General features: G+C 59.4%; 1 protein-coding gene across 2 annotated transcripts; it reads left to right on the plus strand.

Annotated features, from left to right (window-relative positions):
- Nucleotides 1-726: 726 nt before the first annotated feature.
- PELP1 (proline, glutamate and leucine rich protein 1) lies at nt 727-23,732 on the plus strand. Of its 2 annotated transcripts, XM_086685748.1 has the most exons (17): nt 727-1,010; nt 9,995-10,059; nt 10,441-10,546; nt 14,689-14,838; nt 14,983-15,054; nt 18,774-18,833; nt 19,088-19,238; nt 19,386-19,515; nt 19,639-19,726; nt 20,112-20,200; nt 20,292-20,408; nt 20,510-20,657; nt 20,762-20,921; nt 21,514-21,569; nt 21,688-21,894; nt 22,026-23,483; nt 23,584-23,732. In XM_086685748.1, exons 1-17 carry the CDS (start codon nt 762-764, stop codon nt 23,674-23,676), a joined length of 3,399 nt encoding a protein of 1,132 aa, XP_086541874.1. In that variant the 5' UTR covers nt 727-761; the 3' UTR covers nt 23,677-23,732. The 2 variants fall into 2 exon arrangements, with proteins under 2 accessions (XP_086541874.1, XP_086541875.1); XM_086685749.1 differs by lacking the exons at nt 727-1,010; nt 9,995-10,059; nt 10,441-10,546 and adding an exon at nt 13,581-14,570.
- The last annotated feature ends 2,375 nt before the right edge of the window (nt 23,733-26,107 follow it).

Below are 26,107 nucleotides of genomic sequence, written 5' to 3' on the forward strand. Positions count from 1 at the left end.
TTTGGACTTGAAGAAGGATTAGACAGAGGAGCAAGCAGAGAGGAACAAAGGCCCTTAGACTAGGATTTTTTTTTTTTTTTTTGCCAGTTCAAATTATTAATTATCTTTGTGCACAAAGAGGAAAGTATGAATGTTCAGTGAAGTCTATTAGTGAAAAGCCGGAGCAGCTGGAAATACCATATCGGGCCACAGAGCTAGACCGCGGTGCACCCATTTCATCGCACCCCGCAGCTTAAAAACCGGCGTAAAGGCGCCACGACGCGCACCTAGTGAGACGAGTCGAGCGCAGACCCTGCTGTTGTGAAACAAACTTTGCGTTCACGTGTTTGTGCACCGACTAAGGTCAGCAGAGCACACACACCCCCCTGGGGCACGGAGCTGGGAAGACCGGAGGCGGCTCGTCCTTCATGCCGCGTGCTGCTTGCATTCGCGTTTGCAGGGCGCGAACGGCCGTCCCGGACTCCGGGCGAGAGGCCGGGTCCCAGGACGACGGCCGCGCCGAGAGCGGAGGCACCGCGAGCCCCGGGCACAGCCCGCGGAGGCCCGGGACGCTGGCGCCTTTTGTCCCGACCACGTGGTCCGCCCCGCGAGCGCGGCGCCTGGCTGCCCGCGCATGCTCCCTCGCAGCCCGCGCCGCGAGCCCAACCTCCGCCCGCCCAGCGCGCGGGGACGCGGCCCCCTCCTCACGCCCCCTCCCCACCCGGCGCCCGTCGCGGTGCGTTTGCGTCATCGCGCCACGCCACCACGGAGCCCGGGTGAAGATGGCGGCAGCCGTTCTCAGCGGGCCCTCGGCGGGCTCCGCGGCCGGGGTTCCCGGCGGGACCGGGGGGCTCTCGGCGGTGGGCTCGGGCCCGCGTCTGCGCCTGCTGCTGCTGGAGAGCGTGTCCGGGTTGCTGCAGCCGCGCGCGGGGAGCGCCGTGGCTCCGGTACATCCCCCGGTCCGCTCGGCCGCGCACTTGCCCGGGCTCATGTGCCTCCTGCGGCTGCATGGGACGGTGGGCGGGGCCCAGGTGAGTGTGGCCCGCGGCCCTGGAGGAAAGCGGGCGCAGCTCCCGGGGGCCGGGGTCGCGGGGCCCCGCCGCCGCGCCGGGGAGGTGGCGGGCAGGGGGCCTGGGGCGGAGAGCGGAGCCCGTGTCGCTCTGGGCCACATTCACGCCCTGGGAAAGCCGTCGGTAGAAACTCAGGCAAGAGGAAGGGCCTCGTTTTTCTCCACCGCTAGGCTCTTGGTGGTTCGAGCGGGTTCGAACAAGAGCGGGTTCGATCTCAGGCCCCGGCGTATCTGGTTTTGGGGGTTGTTTCGACGGCGTGAGTGAATGTAGTCGACAGATACTTACTGAGCTCTTACGAAGGGGTGAGCTCAGGGTGAGCCTTTTTACAGATGGCAGTGGCGACGAGCAAAATGTTTTCAAACGCTGTGAGAATTGTATGGTAGGGACCCCTAAGCTAACCTGGAGAACTACAGAGATTTTCCCGGGGCCCTAAGCTGAGACCCCTCCCCACCCCCCGGATGAGTAAGGGTTGGGTAGGGAAAGAAGATGGGAGAAGCGGTTCAGGCAGTGGAAAGCTCAGGTGGTAGGAAGGAACTGAAAAGAAGGGCGTTGTGTCTGGGCCTCAGAGGTGGTGGGGGAAGAGAGTGGACACGATGAGGCTGGTGAGGTGAGTAGGCGGTGGGCAGGTCATGCAGAGCTTTCTAGACTGGCCTAGAAGGGTCCTTTGGGTTATACTAAGGGAAGAATCTAACATCCATGCAGTTCTGCAAACTAGAAACCCAGATGTCGTCCTGAACTCTTGCTCACATGCCTCATATGTAGTCCTGTTGATTTTATTATTTAAGTAGCTTTCAGACCTGCCCACCCCTTTCCGTATCCTTCCCTTTGCCCCCATCCTCGCCTGAGCTCCCAACCTCTTGCCCAGGTGAAGGCACTGACCGTAAGAATGCATAACGTGTCCAACATGATGTCTTCTAACGTCGGGCGCTCCTTTAATATCTCCTGCTCTCCATCCTCTCCTAACCCGCCCCCCCCAGATTTTACCCATCCTTCGAGATGGTCTTCCTTGACTGGTCTTTGTTACTGGGACCTTCCCAGCCCTGTGCTTCCTTCCGGGAAGAGGGTGGTCACAACCCACTGGACGGTTCTATAGTCTTAGCCCCACTTTTATCAGGGACAGTCTCATCATTGATTTTAACATTACTCCTCACTACTGACAGTGACAGAACTGGGCCTCTGCTATCTCAGCCCACTTTTGGAAGCAGGAGCCGATTATGCATTTTCTCTTCTAAGTCCTCTTCGTTTAATTCATGTGGTTTTAGGTATTTCTGAAATATTATGTATTCTGCCTATACACGCGTGGTTTCTTTCATTGTCTTTCAAGTTTTCACTCCTCCCTCAAGTGCCCATTAAGCCCATGAACTTATCGTCTTTCTTATTTTCTGCGAAGTGTCTAAGTGTAGTAGAATTTTGAGCAAAGCTGAAAGTGATGTGGAAAACTAGACCCCCTTTTTTTTTTTTTTAATTTTTTTTTCAACGTTTATTTATTTTTGGGACAGAGAGAGACAGAGCATGAATGGGGGAGGGGCAGAGAGAGAGGGAGACACAGAATCGGAAACAGGCTCCAGGCTCTGAGCCATCAGCCCAGAGCCTGACGCGGGGCTCGAACTCACGGACCGTGAGATCGTGACCTGGCTGAAGTCGGACGCTTAACCGACTGCGCCACCCAGGCGCCCCACTAGACCCCTTTTAATATTGCTTGTGTTGCCTTTTTTTTGGGGGGTGGCATATTCTGCCTTCACTTTTTTCCTGCTTGTGTGTCTCATATTGGACCCTCAATACACGGGTTTTCTTAGCTTCCCCGTACACTTGTATTCAACAGACCTTTATCAAGTATCTGTTATGGGCTAGCTATTGTTTCTCTACCCTAGGCAGATAAACAGGCATGATCTTTTCCCTCAGAGGCTTTCTAGCCCAGTCGAGATGAGAACTGAGGGAAAGTAAATGGGTCGGAGCTTATTGGAAAGACGGATAGATCCCCTGTTGGACCGTCTGTGTTGACCTACTCAATGACTCTGCTTTCCCGCAGGTAACTCGGTAGCCCCACAGTGAAGCTGGATTGGTTCACAGTTTCTGGCACCGATTCCAGCCACAATCCCCTGACTTGTCTCCTTGCCTCATTCTGTTGTATCTCATCCATTTCTCACACAGCAGCTGCAGTGAGCTTTTCTTTTTCTTTTTTTTTAAGCTAATTTTTTTTTTTAAATTTATTTATTGAGAGAAAGTGTGTGTGTGTGTGCACACGAGGCAGGGAGGGGCAGAGAGAGAGAGAAAGAGAGGGAGAATCCCAAGCCGCGCTGCCAGTGCAGAGCCTGATGGGGGGACTCGAACCCACGAACCGTGAGATCATGACCTGAGCTGAAGTCAGACGCTTAACCTTCTGAGCCATCCAGGCACGCCCGGAGTGAGCTTTCCAAAGTAAAATTCTGATCCCGTTTGCTGTCTTTTAAAATCTTTCAGGGGCGCCTGGGTGGCTCAGTCGGTTGAGCGTCCGACTTCCGCTCAGGTCATGATCTCGCAGTTCATGAGTTCGAGCCCCGCATTGGGCTCTGTGCTGACAGCTTGGAGCCTGGAGCCTGCTTCCGATTCTGTGTCTCCCCCTCTCTGTCTGCCCCTCCCCTGCTCATGCTGTCCGTCTCTTATGAATGAATAAATGTTAAAAAAACATTTTAAATCCTTCAGTAGCTGGACTTTCTCGGCCCTTGGCCTTCGTACTTGTAGGTCTCTGCTTGGGATCCCTTCTGTCCTGCTTCCCCGCTCCCCACAAAAATCGTTTCAGTTCTCTGTTTATTTGTCACTGCCTTTGGGAAACCTTTCCAAACCACCCTATGATTCACTGTCCATTCTTAGACCATATTGAAGTGATCTATTTATTCGTTTCGCGTGTATACAATCTCCTTCCCTCCCATCTACACGGCTAGGCTTTGATTTATTTATTTTCTTATTTATTTTTTATTTATTTTTTTTAAATTAAAAAAATTTTTTTTTCAACGTTTATTTTTGGGACAGAGAGAGACAGAGCATGAACGGGCGAGGGGCAGAGAGAGAGGGAGACACAGAATCGGAAACAGGCTCCAGGCTCTGAGCCATCAGCCCAGAGCCCAACGCGGGGCTCGAACTCACGGACCGTGAGATCATGACCTGGCTGAAGTCGGACGCTTAACCGACTGCGCCACCCAGGCGCCCCATATTTTTTTACACGTAATTGAAAAAGATGTAGGGAACTTACTTCAGATTACACAAAAGTAGAGGAAATAGTATTTTGAAGTATCCCATCCTATGCTGTCCCCATCACCCCAATTTAACAATGAACGTTTTGCCAACATTGCTTAATGGCCACCCTCCCAGCTCTTCTCCCTCCCCCGCACCGGGCATCTTAAAGCAAATCCGAGATCTCACTTCCCCTATGGCTGCGTGTTCTTAGAAGGACAGGTGTCTTATTCTGCCTTGTACCCCAGGGCTTTGCCCTGTTGCGTTCCGCAGCCAGTCGCGCCATCTGTTTAAAAATGTCATCAACAAGGTGACAGCATTCTCTTGCTCCAAACCATACAGTCATTTACCTTTGCGTGAGGCCCCACCCTGTGTGACCTCTGCTTGCCTCTCGACCTCATCTCCTACAGCTCTCCGTCTGTCTGGACTGTGGCCGCCCACGCTAACCTCTTGATGTGAAACTCCCGGGAAGGTGAACTTCTCCCTTAGGGCTCAGCTTATCTGCCCCTGTTTCGCAGGAGTCTTTCCTGACCACCCTGTGCCAGTTCTTCCCGTCCCGCGCGTTCTCTGTCACTTTGTCCCGTTTCATTTTTCCTAGCACTTACCACTCCTTGAAAGAAATCAACCTGTTTGTTATCGGTCACGTTCTCCCTTCTCCTCGTACCCGATTTAAATTCCATTATAATCACTTTCTTGCCCCCTCCCTACACTGTGCTTGCCCGGCAATACCAGTCTGTGTCCAGTTCAACTCCGTTTGTTCTGTGCCTACACCCGTGCAGCTCGGTGTAGCTGGAGAGGAACACGTAACCTTGCTGACTGGTCTCAGTTAAAACTGGCTGTCATCACGGCAAGCGGACCCTTAGTGTTGCCCAGCAGTCCTGCTACATTTCCGCTCTCCTGGACAACCTCCGATTACTTCTCTGCACCCTCAGTCTTAGCGGATCACCTGCTTCCCACTTCTCCGAGCCGGTAGGCAGTCGGTGGGCAGTCCCGTAGGCTCCCGCCACTACATCTGCCAGGGTAACCGTAGCTGGCTCTCTGCCTTCCCTCCTGGGGCGAGGGGCGAGCTGGCCCCGGCGACTGCTTGTGCACTAGGGCTAGCCCGTGCCCCCTCCTTCGTCCCATCTTCCTCTCTGTCGGGGCCTTGCCTCAGCACGCAGCTCCAAGCGGCTTTTAGCCGTCCCCACCTCGTGCCCCATTTCCCCTCTCGTCTTCATGGCAACGCTCCTCAAAAGAATTGTTCGTACTTCCTGCCTCCGATTCTTCACCCATTTTTCTTTTTGTTTAATAATGTTTTGAGATAATTAAAAAAAATTTGTTTTTTTTTAATGTTTGTTTATTTTTGAGAGAGAAAGAGAGTGTGAGTAGAGGAGGGGTAGAAAGAGAGGGAGACAGAGTCTGAAGCAGGCTCCAGGCTCTGAGCTGTCAGCACAGAGCCCGACATGGGGCTCGAATCCACCAACCATGAGATCATGACCTGAGCTTAAGCCGGACGCTTAACCGACTGAGCCACCCAGGCGCCCCACATTTTGAGATAATTTAAAGTTTATGCCCAATTTGAAAGAATAATAGACTTCTTGTGTATCTTTCCCCCAGATGCCCCAAATGTCAACATTTTATTTTTTTAATTTTTTATTAAAGAAACTTTTAAAAAATGTTTATTTTTGAGAGAGAGAGAGAGACAGAGCACAAATGGGGGAGGGACAGAGAGAGAGGGAGACAGAATCTGAAGCAGGCTCCAGGCTCTGAGCTGTCAGCACAGAGGCTGACACGGGGCTCAAACTCACAAACCGTGAGATCATGACCTGAGCCAAAATCGGACATTTAACCGACTGAGCTACCCAGGCACACCCCCCCCCCCCCTTTTTTTTTTAAACTTTCCATGACCATTCAGGCCCTTAAGATTAGGCCTCTTTTTAAAAAAAATTTTTAAAGTAACAATCAGTCTTTTTTTTTTTTTTTTTTTTTTTTTTTAATGTGTTTATTATTGAGAGAGATAGCAAGAGGGAGGACCGGAGAGAGAGAGGGAGAGATAATCCCAAGCAGGCTCTCCACTGCTAGCTTGGAGCCCAATGTGGTACTTGAACTCATGAACCATGAGATCATGATCTAAGCTGAAATCCAGAGTTGGACGCTTAACCTCCCGAGGCACCCAGGCGCCCTGAGATTGTTTAAAGTACTCTAATCTCAGGGGCGCCTGGGTGGCTAGTTAAGCATCCGACTTCAGCTCAGGTCATGATCTCGCGGTCTGTGAGTTCGAGCTCTGTGTCAGGCTCTGTGCTGTCGGAGCCTGGAGCCTGCTTCGGATTCTCTCTCTCTCTCTCTCTCTCTGCCCTTCCCCTGCTCATGCTCTGTCTCTCTCTGTCTCAAAAATAAATAAAAACATTAAAATAAAGTACTCTACCCCCATCCTGGGGCTCGAGCTCACAACCCCGAGGTCAGGAGTCGCAAGCTCTTTTGAGTGAGCCAGCCAGGTGTCCCCTCTTTAGTCTTCTTTAAACTGAAGCAGTTTCTTTGTCTTATGATCACGACGGTTTTGGAGAGCCGCAGGGCAGTTCTGTTTGAGGATGCCCCTCGGTAACGGGATTCGGCAGGAATGATGCGGCCGTGTGTCATTTTTGGCGTGTCACATCGGGGGCACATGCTGTCTCTCTGCCCCTCCACTGGTGGTGGTGACTTCGGTCACTGGATCAGGATGGTACCTGCCCGGTTTCCTCACTGTGAAGTGTGGCTTGTCTGTAACTGGTATGTGTGCCGTGCGGAGATCACATGCACGTCTGTGTCTTGTCAGCCTTCTGCCCCGCGATTCCGTGTCCGTGTAAGCGTCTTCTCATTTGAGTCCTGGCTCCGGTGGTCACCTCCCGAACTCGTTCTCCTGGGGCTTTCGGCCTCACCCCTTCACCGAATCACCCCTTTGCAGGGGCCCGTGGCGGTTCTCGAAGACCACCCGTGCTCTTCAGGGTGTGAAGTTCAAAGGTCAATGTGCCCCCCCCCCCCCCACCAGTCCTTTTCAAGGCATTTCATACAGTTGGCCCCTCCTTCCTTCTTGAGACTTTCCTCTGCTTCCGGCACAGCATCCTGATTTCTTTTCACCCGTTCTGCTCACTCCTTTCCAGCCTTTACCGGGTCCTCCTCGCTTCCCACCTCTGGATGATTGGCGGTCCGAGAACCCGGGCAGATTTCCTCTGCGTGGGCGCTGTCCCTGGAGAGCTGACCCAGTCTCGTGGCCGACAGCTTCCCAGATCCGTGCTCCGACCAAGCCTTCTCTGTCCCAACCTACCCACCCAGTGCCTGTGTGGCACATCCGTTCTGGTGCTAAGTAGGAACCCAGGTTCCGCACGTGTGACCCAGCCCGCCCCTCCCGCGGGGCCCCTGCCAGCAAACCTCCGTTGTCTCTGCGTCTCCCTGTCTCGCGCCCCTGTCGTTTGCCAGCACGTCCTTGGGCTCTGCCCTCAGAGTACATCCGGAATTCGACTGTGCTGAGCTGGTTAAGCAGCACCACGTCTCAGCCTCCTCCTGTCTGCGTCTGCCACCCAGCGAGGCAGCTCGGCCCTGCGGCTGCGTTTTCAAAAATAAGTCAGACAAGGGGTGCCTTGGTGGCTCAGTCAGGTAAGCATCCGGCTCTTGATTTCAGCTCAGGTCACGATGTCACGGTTCATGGGTTGGAGCCCCGCATCGGGCTCTGACCTGACAGTGTGGAGCCTGCTTGGGATTCTTTCTCTCCCTCTCTCTCTGTCTTTTTTTTTTTTTGTAACATTTATTTATTTTTGAAGGAGAGAGAGCGTGAGCAGGGGAGGGGCAGAGAGAGAGGGAGACATAGAATCCGAAGCAGGTTCCAGGCTCTGAGCTGTCAGCACAGAGCCCGACGTGGGGCTTGAACCCACAAACTGTGAGATCATGACCTGAGCTGAAGTCGGACGGTCAACCGACTGAGCCACCCAGGTGCCCCAGCCTCTCTCTCTGTCTTTATCCTACTTGTTCTCTCTCTCAAAATAAACTTAAAAACAAAACAAAACAAAAGTCAGACGATATCATTCCTCTGCCCAGTTCTCTCTCCCCCCACCCCACCCCCCCCAGTCTTTATCTTCTTCAGAGTAAGAGTCACCGGGTGCCTGCAGGGTGCCAGGCGCTGGCCCGGCCCCAGGGACCTGCGTCTTCTATGACTCTGGCCTCGCACTCTCCTTGAGACAGTTTGCCTCCTTGCTGTTCTTTACCAAGAAGAACAGGGCGCGCCTGTCACCGCGATCAATTTTATCGATTGATTGTTATTGTTGTCATTAAAGACTGTGTTTTTAAGTAATCTCTGTACCCACTGTGGGGCTCGAACTCACGACCCTGAGATCAAGAGTTGCACGCTCCACCGACCGAGCCGAGCCCGGGCGTCCCCGCTCTGACCAATTTGAGAACACTCCAGAAGGAAGCCCCGTACCCGTTGGCAGTTACCGCCCGTTTCCCCGCAGCCCCTCTCTGGCCCTCAGCCCGAGGCGGCCGCTCTCTACTTTTTGTCTCTATGTTTGCCTGCTTGGACCATTTCGCGTAAACGAGTTCTACAACATGTGCCTTCTTTCCCTTAGCGTCACGTTTTTAGAGGTTCACCCGTGTCTCCGAACTTCCCTTTACGACCCTCCGCCGTGTGGGCACACCACACTGTGTTTCCCGTACACCAATTGGTGGGCGGGGGTGGTTTCCACCTTGCGGCTCTCGGGGAGGATGCTGTGAACCCTCACGCGCAGGTGTAGGCATGCACGTTTTCAGGTCGCTGGGGCAGGAGCCGAGGAGGGGACCTGCTGGGTTGTGCGAGCCCGTACAACCTCACGAGGAACCGCCCGACGGTTGACGTTCTCCCCAGCAGTGCTTGCGGGCGTGACCGTGTCTTGCTTTCGCTTGGCCCAGATGGCGGGTTCAGCGAGGGCTTCGGTGCCCCCTCCGCACGGAACGCCGTCTCCCTTCCCTCCCCGGCCGCGGCTTTCCTTCCCGAGTCCGCTCTTTCGGGCCCCCTGGTGCTTCGCGCCATCCCGCCTGGTCTCTCGTCTGGGTGTCCGTGTCTTCTGTAGCCTGCACGTAGAACGTCGGCTCCGCAGCACCGAACACAGCGTCCCCCGTGAAGCGGATGTGGGGTGAATGTTTGCGGGATAAGCGAGTAAACGTTGCCCTTCGCGAGAGCGGGGCCCCTAACTCGTCCAGCTCTGTTCCTCTGTCCACCTCCGTGCGTAGCAGGTGGTATTGGCAGAAGGAGCGGCGAGCGCGGTCATGGGTCCGGGGGCTGTGAGGGGAGTCTGGCCTTCCGGGAGTCGGGAAATTACTCGTGGGAGGGCTGGGGGACACCCCTCTCTCAGGGCCCCCAGAGTACGTGGAAGGGAGACTGGCCGACTCGGTCTGCGTTGGCCTTAGTGGCTCTCCAGAAGCCGGGAGCAGAAGGGGTTGGGGGTGAAGGAAGAAGGGGGTCCCAGGTAAGCCCACATCCGATCAGCAAGCGTTTGTGGGGTCTCCTCCGTGCCGGGTGCCCTTCAGGGTGACCGGGCTGAGGGAGCCGCGTCTTGGCAGTCCGGTCGCTGAATGGGTTGGGCTGCCCCCGTGTGGCGCTCCCGTTGTCGGGCAGGGAGCCGGGACGGGACTCGCTGCTGGAAAGCGGGCGGAGGCTCGGTCGAGGTGTGACGTCAGGAAAGGGTCCGTGGGGCCGAGAGGGGTTGGGAGAATCCTGATCCCAATGCACTTCCCTGCTTTCTCTCCCCCAGAACCTTTCAGCTGTCGGGGCGCTGGTGGGTCTCAGCAATGCCCGTCTCGGTTCCGTGAAAACCCGGTAAGTGTGCGCCCCGTTCTTCCTCTAGGGGGAGGTTTCCTTAGGAAGTGGGCCGCGCGTCTGTCCTTCTGTCCCTCTATTGTCAGCACCCCGCGGATTCCGGAGACTTCTCCGTTCCCAGCGCGGGGAGGGCTTCGTTCTTTCCACGGGCTCCCTTGAGTTGAGTGCCCCCCTCCCCCTTCCAGCTCCCGAGTTTCCTCAGCCCCCGTGGGACCACCCGGGCCCCCGCGTCCCCACTGCGCACCCCTCGCCGGGAGCCCTCCCGGCGCTGCGGGAGTTAGAGCGCCCGGGGGTCTGCGGCAGCACCTGGCCCTGCCCGGTTAGCATAGAACAAGCTTCCTCCGCGGCCAGGCTTGTCCTCACGCCCTCGTCTCCTGCAAGGTTCGAAGGGCTGTGTCTGCTGTCCCTGCTGGTGGGGGAGAGCCCCACGGAGCTGTTCCAGCAGCACTGTGTGTCCTGGCTTCGCAGCATCCAGCAGGTCCTACAGGTGAGGCTGCCCCCCGCCCCGCCCCTGCCCCGGCTCCATCCCGGTGCTCCCGGTGCGCTGTGGGCGCTGGGCCTGGGCTCGGGCTCGTGAGGACAGACAGGACTGGCTGTTCCCCGTGAACGGGGAGCACGACTGCACGTGGGAACGTTGTGGGAGACTGTTGGATATTTTTATCCACGGGGTTGTTTTAATTCATTTGACCTTTCGCACACTGCGACCCTTGACCGTTTGCACTTCCTCGCTAGCCTTTCTAACACGTGACATCTCGAAAGTTCCTTTTCCCCGGTATTTTATTTTTGTTTTTATTTATTAGTATTCTTACTTTTTGCTGCTTCCTTCTTTCTCTCTCAACATTTTAATTTTTTTCTACTCTTACGCCCTTTGATGGCCTCCCCACCCGGTTCTTCAGTGAGCATGTTCTGAGCACTTGCGGCCGAGTGCTGAGCTCTGGGGGACAGTGGTAAGGCGGACTTGAACCCTGCCTTCATGGTCCCTGGAATCCAGGGGTCGGGGAGCTTTCTGTGGAGTGAATGTTTACAGATGGAGGAAATGAAGAAAAACAGCAACTTTTATTTGGAAAAGACAGCATATAAACCATCCCCTAAGAGTTCATTCTAATGAGTTGGTACTCCTATCTTTAGAGGATGTATTTGGAGCAGATTGATGAATCTTACCTCTGTGGTGGCCTTAAACAGTTTACCCCTTCATAGAAATCCGTGTATCCGAGTGAAGGATGTTCTTCTTAAATAGACTCAGTTGTGGTCATTCTAATTTTCCCCTGAAACCAAAGCATACTTATATCCATCTTGCTCTTCAAACATACCGTACTTTGCGGACCCTGTCGTAAATGCACGTGAAAGCTTTCAAATGTCAGCGACTTAAAATTTTTTGTGTTTTTTATTTTTTGAGAGAGAGAGAGAGTGCGCTTATGCACACAAGCTGGGAGGGGCAGAGACAGAGGGAGAGAGAATCCTAAGCAGGCTCTACACTTTAACCATAGAGCCTGATGTGGGGGCTTGAACCCACGAACTGTGAGATCATCACCTGAGCCAAAATCAAGAGTTGGACGCTGAACGACTGAGCCACCCAGGCACCCCAGATCTCAGCTGGTTTTAATTAGCTTCTGAATTTTTAAACTACTGAAAACTTTCTCAAATACTTATACGGAGTAGATACCAAAGGCCTTAACGTAATTGTATTTCTGTTTCTTCAGAAGCTCTCTAGATCGTGCTGTTTATCGTTAAGACTTATTTTGAGTGCGTCGTTTCAACATAACTCCTTTGATTTCTCCCTCAACAAAATAACCCAAGGGCGGTGTTTTATCCTATCTCGGGCCACCTTTTTAAATTGTATTTTATTAAAATATATATTTCAATAAAAACTTATTTTTATTATTTTTAAAATTTATCTTGCAAGTGAGAGAGAGTGTAAGGTGAGGAGCAGAGAGAGAGGGAAAGAAAGGATCTCAAGCAGGCTCTGCTCTGTCAGCACAGAGCCCAACGTGGGACTCAGTCTCACGAACCGTGAGATCATAACCTGAGCGGAGATCAAGAGTTGGGACACTTAACCATCTGAGCCACCCAGGTGCTCCGTTTTATTTTATTTTTTTAAGTACGCTTCACGCCCGCAGTGGAGCCCAGCGTGGAACGTGAACTCACGACCCCGAGACCGAGACATGAGCTGAAACCGGGAGTCAGATGCTTCTCTGAGCCACCCAGATGCTCCCCCAGGCAGCCTTTTTTTTTTCCCCCAAACTGTGTTATCGAAGTGTGGTTGACCTACAGCGTTGTAGCAGTTTCAGGTGTACCGTATGGCGGTTGGAAAATTCTGTACGTTCTGTGATACAGATGGTAAGTGTTTTAGGCTGTGCAGACCACACGTGGGTGTTGTTACGTTTTGTTCCCTTTTTTTTGTTTCCTACCCATTTAAAAACGCAAAAGTCGTTTTTAGCTTGTGGGCCTTGCAAAAACAGGCACCAGGCACCCACAGACCATAGAGTCTGGTGACCCAAGAGACTTTGCTTGAATGATTGTAAGTCGGGGCTCCCGGCCGGCTCAGTCGGTAGAGCGTATGACTCAACCTCAGGGTTGTGAGTTCAGGCCCCACGTTGGGCGTGGAGCCTACTTTAAACAAAAATCAAGAACTATACAACGCGTGTGAGATGACGCACGACGGCGGGTGCTGTCGGAAGTGAAGAGCACGGTTCTCTTGAGAAGGCGTAACGAGAGTGTGGCCCAGGCTGGGGTGACGTGGGCACCTTTGCGATCAGGGCCAGTAGTTCAGGGAGGGTTTGTCGGAGTGGATTGGACTAGGAAAGGGAGAAAAGAGGAGTTTGGCCCCTCTGAAGGATTCTGAGCAAGCTGCTGTGGCTGGGCGGGGTTGGCGAGGCGCGACTGGGGAGGCAGGCAGGCGGGCGGGCCCAAACCACGTATGGCCTCGTAGGCACGTGAAGGCGTTTGTTTATTCTCACAACGGTGGGAGTTCATGGAAGGTTTTGCGTAGGGGTGAGGAGAAGGAGGTGGTGGTGGCAGTGACGTGATCGGATTTTCATTTGGAAGGGTTGCTTGGGCTGCTGTGTGGAGAAGGGACTAGGAGGGGGCCGGGTCGGAGGCAGGGAGACCACGCAGAAGGGAGACGACGTCAGGGTAGCTGGGACTGGACAAGAGGCCGTAGACACGATGAGAAGTAGATTGAGTGCAAGAGAGGGTCGGAGGCACAGTGGACAGGTCCCCGATGGCAGAACCCTTCAGGGGAGGATGTGTCCGGGACGACTCCCGGATTTCAGGGCACGGGGCGGGGGGGAGGCGGGGGCAGCCAGGCTCGTAGGGGACGGGTGGAAGCACCGGGCTCATGGCCTTGGCCATCCTCTTGGTCAGAAGCCCTCTTGGCAAGCGTACCCCTGATCTCAGAGCGTGACCCCGGGGGTTCAGCAGGTGCGGGCTTTCGTCGGTGCGTCTTACGAAGGGGAAGAGCCCCCTTCAGCAGTGGGTGGCAGCTGAAGCTGGGTGGGGGGGCGGGTGTGAGTGCCCTGGAGTGCCGACCCGCACGGGATTCGGAGGCGCACCACACGTAGCGGTCAGGTGGGGGAGGCTGAGCTCACGGGGACACCCGGACTGCGGGTGGTGTGGAAATGGGGAAGGTGTTTACGCCCCTCCGAGGTGGAGGGAGGCGAGGACGAATACTGGTTTCCAATCTGGCAGCTTGGGTTATGAGGCCCGGGAAGTGCTTCTGGCCGAGCGGGGGACTCTGAGGCCGGGTTGACCCGGGGGTGGGCAAGCGAGTGGGGAGATGGAATGAAGTTGGGAAGCCGGACAATCCTTTCAAGATGGAGAGGAATTGGGCAGAGCCAGGAGGGGCTCGGAGAAGGGTTTTCCGGTGGGGGCACCCGCGTGCCGCTAAGTGTCCGTGGGAGTCCTTCGGGGGGACTGGCTGGAGATCAGGCCTGGGGCCGGGTGATGGTGTCAGGTTCTGAGAAGAGGGGACTGGTCCTCGCACGGGAGTCGCGGCGGCGGGAAGCCGGGGGCATCCCGTGGCTGGGCTTCCGTGTCCTCTGTGACTGTGGCAGTGGTGGAGAAGGTTCCAGTCGAGGGGAGGGTGCGGTGGGGTAACCGGAGGAGGCCCCCTGCCCTCACTTTCCCACTAAGCGTTCTTACTGCTTCGGTTGCCGGGGGCCTCTGGCCTGGCGGGAGAGAGGTGCTTCCTGCTCCTTCTGGGAAGCCCTTCTAGATCCAGACGGCGTTTTCCTCCGTGAGTCCAGGGTGGGTCTGAGCCGGGCAGGAGCCAGCGTGGCGACACGGGGCGGTGTTGTTACGGCTGAAGCTTCGGTGCGAAGCGCTCCTCTCCGTTCCTAGCAGGGACGCGCAGCACGGGAGGATCTGAGACTTCCGTCAGTGGGCTCTGGAAGGCGCGTTCCCAGATTTCGGGGCCCCCAGACGCCCATGATGCTGACATGTAGACACGCGTCCTTTCTGTGGACCAAGGCGCTGCCTTGGGGTGCCCCGTGTCGCCAGCGCGCCTTTCCCTGGTGGGTCTGCTGCCGGTGGTGACCTTCCCCGTGGTGTTTCCCAGAAGCCCCGTGTCGCGCCGCCTCCTCTCTGCGACCGCAGAGGTGAGGTTGGGAGCACGGGTGTCGCTGCTTTCAGTCCCAGGACCCGCCCCCGACGATGGAGCTGGCCGTGGCCGTCCTGAGGGACCTACTCCGGTACGCGGCCCAGCTGCCCACGCTCTTCCGGGACATCTCCACGAACCACCTGCCCGGCCTCCTCACCTCCCTGCTGGGCCTCAGGCCAGAGGTGAGAGCCCTCACAGCGCTTACCCTCCGTGGAGCTAGAGCCGGGGGCGGGGGGGGGAGGCGGGGGGAGTGGGGGCGTGCAGGTGGGGTGTGGGTGGGCGCGTTGGACTCTCCGGCCCGGCCTCACTTTCTGTTCTGCCCACAGTGTGAGCTCTCCGCGATGGAGGGGATGAAGGCTTGCATGACCTACTTTCCTCGGGCTTGTGGGTCTCTCAAGGTAAGTGATCATGCGCAGCGCGGTGGCTGTCTCACCGCAGACCGTCGGGTCGCGTCGGGTCGCGTCGCGGAGTGTTCTGAGCAGCTGTGACCGTGCCGCCTCCTAGTCTTAAATGCTCTCTCATCGCGTCCTCACGGCCGAAGGAACGAAGTAACTTCCCTGAGGTCGAGAAAGCTCGGAACCCGTGTCTATGGCCGGAGTCTAGGCTGTTAACCCTGACTCGGCCCTTCTGCCCTCCTCCCCTCCCCGCCTTCCTACCCTCCCGCCGTACTCTGTTCCTGAAGCTCACGTAATCTCCTCCAGGAAGCCTTCCTGACTTCTCACTTCCCCGTATCAACTTGTATTCCTGACTAAGCTCTCTGTCCCTTCCCCACCCTTTCCCCCAAGCTGTCATGACCCGCGCAAGGCGGCTGTTCGACGAAGCCTTACTAGGTCACGTGGGCAGGGTATCAGTGGGTCAGGGGAGGGCGGAGGTCAGGGAGAGAAGTGCAGTTTTACTGTCCAGGAGGCACAGTAACAACACGTGTCAGAGCAGTACGTTAAAGAGTGCCGCGTAACCGGCTCGTGGCCTCGGACGCCAGCCTCGTACCCGGGAACAAACGGGTGGCCCGTTGGTTGTGGTTTTTCTTCCTTCGTCATACTCCGCGCTGCTCGGCAGACCATCGGGCGTCCCGCCACTCAGAGGGACGCGCAGAGCTGTAGGGAACTGGAATGCGTGGCAGATTGGTGGCTCCTTGTGCGCTCAGCGGTGTGGTTGCCTGTCGGCCACCATCGTTACCAGTTAGGGGAGTTTGCCGTTAGGGGGTCTTATGTTGAAAGTAAGATCCCCTGGTTCTGCGATCGAGTCGAGAAAGTAAAGGAAAGAGAGAGAACTGATGGCGGCCGCCGAGTGCGGCCACGGGGCCGACACCCTGTCACGGCGGTGGTCCCGGGGGGGTTGATGTCGGTGGGTGAGACAGACGAGGACGCGGGCCCGGAGCGGTTTCCCCGACCTACCCGTCAGGTCTGCAAGCCTCGTAGCTCTGAAGCCAGGGCGGGTGCCACGTCGGTCGGCCCCTCGAGCCCGTGTTTTTCCCGCGGGAGAGACCCCAGAAGCTCTTAAGAATGTAGCCTGGATGGGCCGATAGGCTTCCACGGGGAAGCCGCACGGATGCCGGCTCCGGTCGGCTGTCTCGGCTGGGGTAGGGAGGGCCACCCGGAGCCCTGGGGGCAGACGTGCCGTGGGCCGGGAGCGTGTCCGCCGAGGCTTTAGCACCGGTTCCTCGAGCTGTTTCTCAGTGGCACGGGGTCAGGTCCTCATCAGTCTGGGTTTTCACAGGCTACCCTGATGGCAGGTGACGGGATCTCTGGGTAGTCAGGGCAAGATTTTGTCAAGAAGGCCTTTGGAGCAACTGCTAGATTTTTCTAAAGTCGAGTTGGGTTGTTTTTATAAAATTCAGCCTAAGTTGTGCTAAGTTCAGTAAAAACTGCCTTCCTTCTGGAGCGCTCTGTAAATTAGCGTCTGGAACCACGCAGGCCGTGTGTTTGTCCCCGAGCCCCCACCGGTCAGGGTGGGTGTGTGTTCTGGTGCGGCTCCTGAGGGCCCGCGTCCTCCCGCCCCTGCCCTCACCTGTGCCCCGAGGCGGGAGCTGGGGTGTCGCCGCCTGCTGGACCCCCGCAGTCGGGGGGCTGGACGCCAGGGGATCCTGCGTGGGTGCCTCTGATCTCCCTGTGAGAGGACAATCATCCACGCTAATCCCCAGCCTTGGGGACACGTTCTGGCCTGCGTTTTGAGTGTCTTCCCAAAGGTCACAGCAGGACTTCCAGATGTTCCGGGCCCTGTGTCCCTGCCTCCGGCTCGCTGAGAACACAGTGTCATCTGGAGAGCGTCCCCCTGTGGACGCCACATTTCAGACAAGAATCTGTGAGAGGCTCCAGGGCGGCTTGTACTTGGGAAACCGATAAGTGCTGTTTGGAGTGTCCGTCTGCCCCCTGGCTCGTCCCAGGGCAGTGCCGGCGTCCGAGTCCGGGATGACCCCTCCTAGATGACGGGCCTCCAGCCTCCCGAGTCTGTGAGGTCAGCCCCGCGGAGGCTCTCCTCCCCCCGCCGAATGGGCGAGTAGTTCCTCGGGATGAGCCGGAACGGTAAGCCCCTGGAGAGGCTCCCGCCCTTTGCGTGGGTGCGCGCGTGCGCTCTCCGAGTGAGACGTCGCTGTGGTTGGCCTGCTGGGTCATCTGGGGCAGCCTCCTGCTCAGAGCCGCGTCCCTGAGCTGTGCTCCGTCGCGATCGCATACGCAGACTTGTGTTGGCCTCGGCCCAGCTCTTTTGCACCAGCGTCTCGGGGAAGGTGACCAGAAGGGCAGGGCGCCACCGCACCTGGGCCTCTGGCCACTCTCCAGGAAATGTCCTTCTTGGGGGCCGGGGAGTCCAGACCCCCGCGGGCGGTTCCCGTCTTCCGTGAAGTGTTCCGAACCTCTCCACACCACACCAGCCGTGAGAGCGCTGTCCCCGTCCCGGTGGGACCGGTCCGCGAGAACTGCGCTTGCCACGGGGCAGGTGGGAGGGAGCCGTCTGCTTGGTTTCCGAACCACATGCTCCGCTTCCACCCGCTTCCATCCCCTTCCATCCCGAGGCCCTGCCGAGGGCCCGGCGCCACAGCCGCTCTTTTCTCCTGCAAGTTCACCCTTGTGTGCGTGGGGCCCCGCCCCCACAGGACCCTCCGGCCTGGGGTGGAGGCCGCGTCTGCTCCTGACGTGTGTCCCCAGGTGGATCCCCTTCCTGCCCCCTTCCCGCCCCCTCCCAGCCCCTGCCCCTGCTGATGCCTCGCGTCCTCCTGACTCTGCCCCTGCAGGTGGGGTCCGTCCCCTCTTTCTGTGTCCTCACGTCAGTGTTCTTGCCCTCATTTGTGCCAGTGTTTTCACAGCCATAAAACACGTGGAATTGTGAGGGAGACCGATTCCGACCGAAATGGGTGTTTTAAAAAATTGTGGTGGAGCAGCGTGTAGTTCGCCGTTAATGCATCAGATCACAGGACCTGATAGCTGCTGACGTTTCAGATTAGCGGAGCGATGTTTCAGGACGCCTGTAAATATAACGTGCTGTGAAAACAAGCGGTTTCTGCCGGTGACCGTCAGGGGCACTGCCGACGGCACCGTGGCTTTTTGTCTCCGTTTATAACGGAAAGAAACCCTGTGTTTCACTTACGGGTTAGTGAAGATGATAAAGAGATTTCTTTCCCTGCCACGTTCCCAGGCCCCGATTCTGGCCCCAGAGAGCTTGTGGCCCCCCAGTGAGGCCTCGTGTGGGCGCTGTGACACCGCAGCCCAGGGCGGGGACCTGGCCCTGCCGTACTGCCTTCTCCTCTTGCCTGACCCTGCCCTGCCCTGCCCTCGCCCCTCCGCACCTCGGCTTGGGGCCACACTTCCCTGCGTGCACCTGTCGTCGTGTCTCGGCCGCAGGGGTGGGAGTGTGGTGGTTGCCGCTTTTTCAGTACCGCGTCCTTTTGGCCTGAGGGAGAGGACCCTCATTTTGCAGAAGTCAGTGGGAGGGAGCCCAGTGTCTGTGGGGCCAAACGGGAGGCAGGCTGAGGGTGAGGGCTGACGTTCGGGATGTCTTTGGACCCCGGAGCGGGTGCGCTCCAGGCACGGAGCCCATTAGCCTGCCTTGCGTCCTGGGTCTGCAGGACGGAAGGGCCTGGGCGCTGGCTCACCGGCCTCTTCCTCTCTGTCCCCTGACCCAGGGCAAGCTGGCCTCATTCTTCTTGTCTCGCGTGGATGCTTTGAGCCCTCAGCTCCAGCAGGTAAAGGGAAAGGAGGGGGGGGTGGAGACTCTGGGGGCCTGAGCTGGAGCTTTCTTCTCTCTTCCTTGGCTTTTCTTGCTGTCACTGCCATTGGACTGTGACGTCACCTCCCCACCTCATCTGTGTTCCGCCCCACCGTCCCTTCCTGTTCCCCTCCGAGCTCTCTTTCTCGGCCCATTGGGGCCGGGGGTCGGGGGTGGCCCTGGCGCTGGGCCGCATTCCCATCTGACTGCTTTCTGACGTTTCTTCCGCAGTTGGCCTGTGAGTGCTACGCCAGGCTGCCCTCGCTGGGGGCCGGCTTTTCCCAGGGCCTGAAGCACACGGAGAGCTGGGAACAGGAACTGCACAGCCTGCTGGCCTCCCTGCACGGCCTGCTGGGGGCCCTGTACGAGGGAGCGGACACGGGTAGGGGCTGCCGCAGGAGGGGCCCGGGAGGAGCGCCTGGCGGTGTGGGGTGGTGCGGCTCAGCACGTGGGGGTCACCTCCCGTGAGAGAGAGGGACGGGGACGGAAGAGGGACGTCGGGGTGCGAAGTGCCGATGTTTCCGCACAGCCCCCGTGCAGTGTGAGGGCCCCGGGCTGGATGTGCTGCTCGCACCCTCGGAAGACGGTGACGCCCACACCCTCCTCCGGCTTCGGCACAGGTTTTCGGGCCTGGCACGCTGCCTGGGGCTCCTGCTCAGGTGTGTGAGTGAGGGCGGGGGGGAGGGGGGTGGTCGTCCTCCCCGGGGAGGAGGCGGGGGGCCAGGGAGGGGGTCCCGTTGGGGAGCTCGTGCTGAGGGTGTCCCTGCTCTCGTTCCCATTAGCTCTGAGTTTGGGGCTCCCGTGTCCGTCCCCGTGCAGGAGATCCTGGACATCATCTGCCGGACCCTCAGCATCAGTGCCAAGAACATCGTAAGTGGACCTCGTGCTCTGTCCGCGGCCCTTCCTCGGGACCGGGGCGACTGGGAGAACCGTGCAGGAGGCGAAGCCCCCAAATCGGGCCCTCCCTGAGGCTGTGCCGGCCAGCGCCTTCCTCTTGTCCAGACGCCACTGCTCCCCGGGCTTCTCGTGACACGCGTGCACATCCCAGTGGGTTCGCTCACATGTCTAGGAATGCTTCTGGCACACGCTGCCCTAGGGGACGGCGGACCCGGGGTCAGCCGTGCCTCCCCTCCTCTCTCCGGGGTCTGTCTCCGGGGACGGGTTCGTGGCGCGGGGCGGGCTCCTCCCTGTGTGCACACGTGTGCGGTCCCCCTTCCCTCCCGCACGTGCCTTCCCTCTGCCGTGTGTCCTGCAGAGCTTGCTTGGGGACGGTCCCCTGCGTCTTCTGCTCCTGCCTTCCATCCACCTGGACGCCCTGGACCTGCTCTCCGCGCTCATCCTCGCGTGAGTGGGACGGGGCAGCGTGTCATGAAGGGGTGGGGTGTCGTGAAGGGGCGGGGCCAGAACGGGGTCCCTGTTCTGTCTTCACCCCCAGGTGTGGAAGCCGCCTCCTGCGCTTCGGGGCCCTGATCAGCCGCCTGCTTCCCCAGGTCCTCAATGCCTGGAACCTCGGCAGGGATGCCCTCCCTCCGGGCCAGGAGAGGCCTTACAGGTGACCGGCGAAGGAGGGGTAGAGAGGGGAGGGTGGGCCGGGAGCCCCGAGGGGACCTGGCCGGCGGCCCCCTGACAGGCTTCTCTCCGCTCGCCCCTCAGTGCCGTGCGGACCAAGGTGTATGCCGTGTTAGATCTGTGGGTGCAGGTGTGCGGGGCCTCGGCGGGAGTGCTGCAGGGGGGCGCCTCGGGGGAGGCCCTGCTCTCCCACCTGCTCAGTGACATCTCCCCGCCCGCCGATGCTCTCAAGGTGAGCGAGGCCCGTGCTCCTGGCCGGGGACCGTCCCCCGCGCCCCTGCTCCCTAATCTCTGTGTCTGCCCACGTGTGTGACTCCCGCTTCCCTCCTCCGCCAGCTGCGCAGCCCCCGGGGGAGCCCTGATGGGGGACTGCAGTCCGGGAAGCCCAGCGCCCCCAAGAAGCTGAAGCTGGATATGGGGGAGGCCACGGCCCCGCCCGGGCACCGGAAGGGGGACAGCAACGCCAACAGCGACGTGTGCGCGGCCGCGCTGAGAGGTGGGTGAGGCCGTGCCCGGCAGCCTGGGGCCGTTGTTCAAGCGGTGTCCGTAAGGCCCAGGGCCGGCCCGGGGCTGCGGACGCCTGGGCTCCTGCGTCACATGGGGCTCCGGGCTCTTCCTGCTCCCGCAGGGTCTCCGCTACCTGCCCCGTGCTGCTGCAGCACAGGGTGGGGGCGGTCCCTGCCCCTCGGAGCTTGTGTCCCCCGCCCCACTCACCACCCCCAGCAGGCTGCTCAGCGGGGCTTCCTGCTTTCGCAGTCACTGATCAGGAAGCAGGAGCATAGTTGGTACCGTGTGGTTCGAGGGTGACTTTCCTTTGGGTCTTGTGTGTCGCCCGGCCCGCCACCCGCCGCGTGGAGAGGAAGGTCTCTCTCCCCGGGTCTGTGAGTGCGTCTGTGCGCGCGCGCGCAGTGCGCTTCCTCACCCGCCCGTGCTGCCCGCGGCCCTGGGCGCCGGAGGCACTCCTCTGACACCCGGTGTGCTGTCGAGAAGCCCAGCGACTCGACCGAGCCAGTCAGGGCCGGGGCCGCTGTCCGGCTCGGGCTGCGGAAGCCCCACTGGCCCGCCTGAGACGCCCTCTCCTCCCCCAGGCCTCAGTCGGACCGTCCTCATGTGCGGGCCTCTCATCAAGGAGGAGACTCACAGGGTCAGTGGAGACGGGCGCTGCCGTGCGCGGGGGCTGCCCCCCGAGGTGGGGTGTGCAGACCCGGACAAGGCTCGGGTGGGCTTGGCGACGTCTCGAGGTGCGCTCGTGTCCTTTTCAGAGACTGCACGACCTGGTGCTCCCCCTGGTCATGGGGGTCCGGCAGGGCGAGGTCCTGGGCAGCTCCCCCTATACCAGCTCCCGCTGCCGCCGGGAGCTGTACCGCCTGCTGCTGGCCCTGCTGCTGGCGCCGTCTCCCCGCTGCCCGCCTCCCCTCGCCTGTGCCCTGCAAGCCTTCTCGCTGGGCCAGAGAGAGGACAGCCTGGAGGTAACTGCCCACCTGAGCCCACCCCTGTGCTGTCGGGAGTGTCCTGTTCCTGACGCCACGGGCCCGCCCTCTCTGGGGCCGTGAACCCCTGTCCTGTCCCTGATGCCACGCCTGCCTCCGTCTTTCCTCAGGTCTCGTCCTTCTGCTCAGAAGCACTGGTGACCTGCGCCGCTCTGACCCACCCCCGCGTTCCCCCCCTGCAGTCCATGGGCCCTGCCTGTCCCGCGCCTGCCCCGGCTCCCCCTCCCGAGGCCCCGTCTCCATTCAGGGCCCCACCCTTCCACCCCCCGGGCCCCATGCCCTCCGTGGGTCCCATGCCCTCCGTGGGTCCCATGCCCTCCGTGGGCCCCATGCCCCCGGCGGGCCCCATGCCCCCCACACGCCCCGGGCCTCCAGCCACAGCCAACCACTTAGGCCTGTCTGTCCCCGGCCTGGTGTCTGTACCCCCCCGGCTCCTGCCTGGCCCTGAGAACCACCGGGCAGGCTCAAACGACGACCCCGTCCTTGCCCCTAGTGGCACCCCTCCACCGGCCGTGCCCCCAGATGAAACTTTCGGGGGCCGAGTGCCAAGACCAGCCTTTGTTCACTATGATAAGGAGGAGGCCTCCGACGTGGAGATCTCCCTGGAGAGCGACTCCGACGACAGCGTGGTGATCGTGCCTGAGGGGCTGCCGCCCCTGCCGCCCCCACCCCCCACGGGGACCACGCCCCCCCCTGCAGCTCCTGCCGGGCCACCGACGGCCTCCCCTCCCGTGCCCGTGCCGGCCAAGGAGGAGCCTGAAGAGCTTCCCGCGGCCCCGGGGCCTCTCCCACCCCCACCGCCACCCCCCGTGCCGGGCCCCGTGGCGCTGCCGCCACCCCAGCTGGTCCCCGAAGGGCCGCCTGGTGGCGGAGGACCCCCCGCGCTGGAAGAAGACTTGACAGTAATTAATATCAACAGCAGCGATGAGGAGGAGGAGGAGGAGGAGGAAGAGGAAGAAGAGGAGGAGGAAGAAGAGGAGGAGGAGGAGGATTTCGAGGAGGAAGAGGAGGAGGAAGAGGAGTATTTTGAGGAGGAAGAAGAGGAGGAAGAGGAGTTTGAAGAGGAGTTTGAGGAGGAGGAAGGTGAGCTGGAGGAAGAAGAGGAGGACGAGGACGAGGAGGAGGAGGACGAGTTGGAGGAGCTGGAAGAGGTGGAGTTTGGCCCGGCAGGCGGCCCGGCCGAAGAAGGGGGCCCTCCGCCCCCCAGCCCGGCCCCTGCCCTGCCCCCTGCCCAGCCCCCTGAGGCCCCGCCCGAGCCCGGAGTGGAGCCCGGGCTGCTGCTGGAGGTGGAGGAGCCCGGGCCCGAGGACGAGCCGGGGGCCGAGGCCGCCCCCACGCTGGCCCCCGAGGTGCTCCCCTCCCAGGGCGAGGGGCAGAGGGAAGCGGGGAGCCCCCCGGCCGGGCCACCGCCCCAGGAGCTGGTGGAGGAGGAGCCCTCGGCTCCCCCGCCCCTGCTGGAAGAGGGGACTGAGAACGGGGGTGACAAGGTGCCACCCCCACCGGAGACGCCTGCGGCCGAAGAAATGGAGGCGGCGGCAGAGGCCGAGACGGCGGCCCTGCAGGAGAAGGTGAGGCGGACGGGCGGGGGGCTGCGGGTGCCCTGGCGACTTCGGCTGCCCCGCTCTTCCCCGTGTGACCGCTTCTAATCGCGTGTCTTTGCCCCGAAAGGAGCAGGATGACACGGCTGCCATGCTGGCTGACTTCATCGATTGTCCCCCTGATGACGAGAAACCCGCAGCGGCCCCCGAGCCTGAGTCCTAGTCTTCCCCTGCGCCCCCCACTCCTGTTTCCAATAAAGTTGTGTCTTTGGCTATCGACTGCTGCTGCTTTTGCCTTTTACACCACTGTGTCCCCGTCCAGAAGCCCCGCCGTCCGCCGGGCTCCGCAGGGGTGCCCGTAGTGCTCCCCACGCGTCTGCGCAGCCGTCCTGTGGTCTCCGTTGTCCAGAAGAGGAGCCGCTGACCGAGAGGGTGATGTACTGTCCTCTTGCTCCACGGGGCCGGGCCGGGGTTTTCTGTGATCTGCCCCGCACTCTTGCCGCTGCTGCGCCCGGAGCCGGGCTGCCTGTGTGGGTGAGACCGGGAGGGGTGAGAGGACCCGGCCTTGCTTGTCCGTGTGTGGCCGTCCTACGTGTCCTCGTCCTCGTGAGCGAATTTGTAGATGTGCTCGCCTGCACACCTGCCCCCTTGGTCTGAAAGGCTGAGGGATGTGGTAGGACTTGGAGAAGCGGGAAGGGTACGGAGGGGTCTGGTCCGTGGCTTCTAGGAGGTTCGAACCTTGTTGCGGGTCTCCAGTGGCTGTATCCACCCTCCTCAGGGGTTTCCTCCCCCATCTCGAGACGTGGATGTGTCCCGGCCCGTGTCTGGTCCCCTGAGACACATGGGGCCTTGTCGGGTGCACGTGTGAGGGGGCTTTCTCAAATTCCACGAGTGAGATCGTATGTCTTTGACTTATTTCGCTTAGCATGATACTCTCTAGTTCCATCCATACTGCTACAGTTGGCAAGATTTCATTCTTTTTCATCGCTGAGTAGTATCCCACTGTGTGTCTATATATGCGTGTATATGTATGTGTACACATACATACAGACCTGGCCCTTCACCTCTAAATTCTTCAACGTTCTCTCTCCCGAGATTTCTCTGTGTAATCACAATACCACTATCAAACCCAAGAAGAGTAACAGTAATTAAATAACAATGTACATAGACTGTGATATTCAGATTTCCTCATTCTTGAGACGGGTTCTGTAGTTGTGCTTTTTCTTTTTTTTATTTGCTGTTTCAAGTTCAAGAGGTTTTTAGGTGAAGGCCACTTGAGGCTTACTGACCACTGGAAGGACGAAGGTGCAGGAATCCTGCAGTGGTGATTTTTAACAAATAGACCCTGAATTCTGGAAACTAGATAAGTAGTCACTGACTCCGAGGAAGAGGCTGGCATAGAAGTTTTATGATTTAAATTGTGTTCTGAGTAGAAAATACGTTCATGTGGTTCAGAACCCGGCAGGTTCGGGTTTGTTCAAAAGCCTTCTCGTCCCTGCCTGCCCTTCAATTAGGCAGAGGGCAGCCTGACCCGTGCCCTCCCTGGGTCGACCCTGCACGCGCGTTCCCACCATGACCGCGCGCACGTTCCTGCCGCAACCGTGTGCGCGTGCGCGCTCCTACCGCGACCGTGTGCTCCGTCCCACCCCCACCGTGACTGCGTGCGCGCTCCTGCCGCGGCTGCGTGCGCGTCCCCACCGTGGTTGCGTACGTAGTCCTGCCGCGCACAAGCGCACGTGCCCAAGCTTCCCTTTAATCTGCCCCCGAGCGGGGCGCGGTATCACTTAGCCTAGGTCCGTCTGGCCGAGCCGTGGGATTCCTCGTCACACGCGGAGTGCCAGTCACGTGGTAGGCACTGCGTTCTCGTTGCCGTGTACTTTGGACGTGGTTCTAGACGACAGGAGGTTCTGGAAGGAGCGCGGAGCGTGGGGGAGCGACGGGGCGGCCTCCCCCGTGTCCCTTCGTGGTTGCCTCTGCGTGACTAGGGCACGGCGTTGAGACCAGGATTTGATGTTGGCACAGCGCTGGGCGCCGTCGCGAGCCGGAGGCACAGACGTGAACAAAACGTCTAAGAATCGCTGTCCTGCTCTCGGCCGTTTACGTTCCAGGTGCGTGTGGGGGGCGGACTGTAAATGAGCGTGTGTCAGGTGGTGCCGAGTGCAGCGGAGGAGGGAAGGGGTGCGGGGTGTGTTGTTAACGTTGGACGGGAATTTGCAGACGTTAAACGTGGGGGGATTTATAGAGCGCATCCCCCCATTACTGCGACTGCATGCGGGCGTGCGCAGTGGGAAGCAGGACAGACCGGGAGGGTCTCGCTGAGAAGGCGATGGTCATTACAGACCCGAAGGAGCGGGCGGGCGGCAGGGCTCTGTCCGGGGTGGGGAGGTGCTCCAGGCCGAGGGCAGAGGGCACAGCAGGTAAGAGTGTTCTCGGGGTGTTGAAGGAACCCAGGGGCGCCGGAGGGGCCGAGAGAGCGGGGTGAGGCGTGGAGGGTGGGGGATAGGAGCGGGCGGCGATGAGAGGAGGCCGCTTGGAGGGTTCGGGCAGGCGACCTAATAGGATTCGTCCGCTCTGGGGAAGTGGATGCAGGTGAGGGCCCGGCTGGGAGCAGGGGCGCCGGCCAGGAGGCCGAGTCGGTGCGCAAGTGGTTGGTT

The sequence above is a fragment of the Puma concolor genome, chromosome E1 (assembly GCF_028749965.1).
Source record: "Puma concolor isolate L17-30 chromosome E1, mPumCon1.1.hap2, whole genome shotgun sequence".
Taxonomy (NCBI): domain Eukaryota; kingdom Metazoa; phylum Chordata; class Mammalia; order Carnivora; family Felidae; genus Puma; species Puma concolor.

Coding starts and splice junctions, on each gene's coding strand:
- PELP1 (XM_086685748.1), top strand. CDS start 762: ATGGCGGCAGCCGTTCTCAGCGGGCCCTCGGCGGGCTCCGCGGCCGGG. Junction 19,727..20,111: donor GCATCAGTGCCAAGAACATC/GTAAGTGGACCT, acceptor TGTGTCCTGCAG/AGCTTGCTTGGGGACGGTCC. Junction 20,922..21,513: donor GTGCGCGGCCGCGCTGAGAG/GTGGGTGAGGCC, acceptor CTCCTCCCCCAG/GCCTCAGTCGGACCGTCCTC.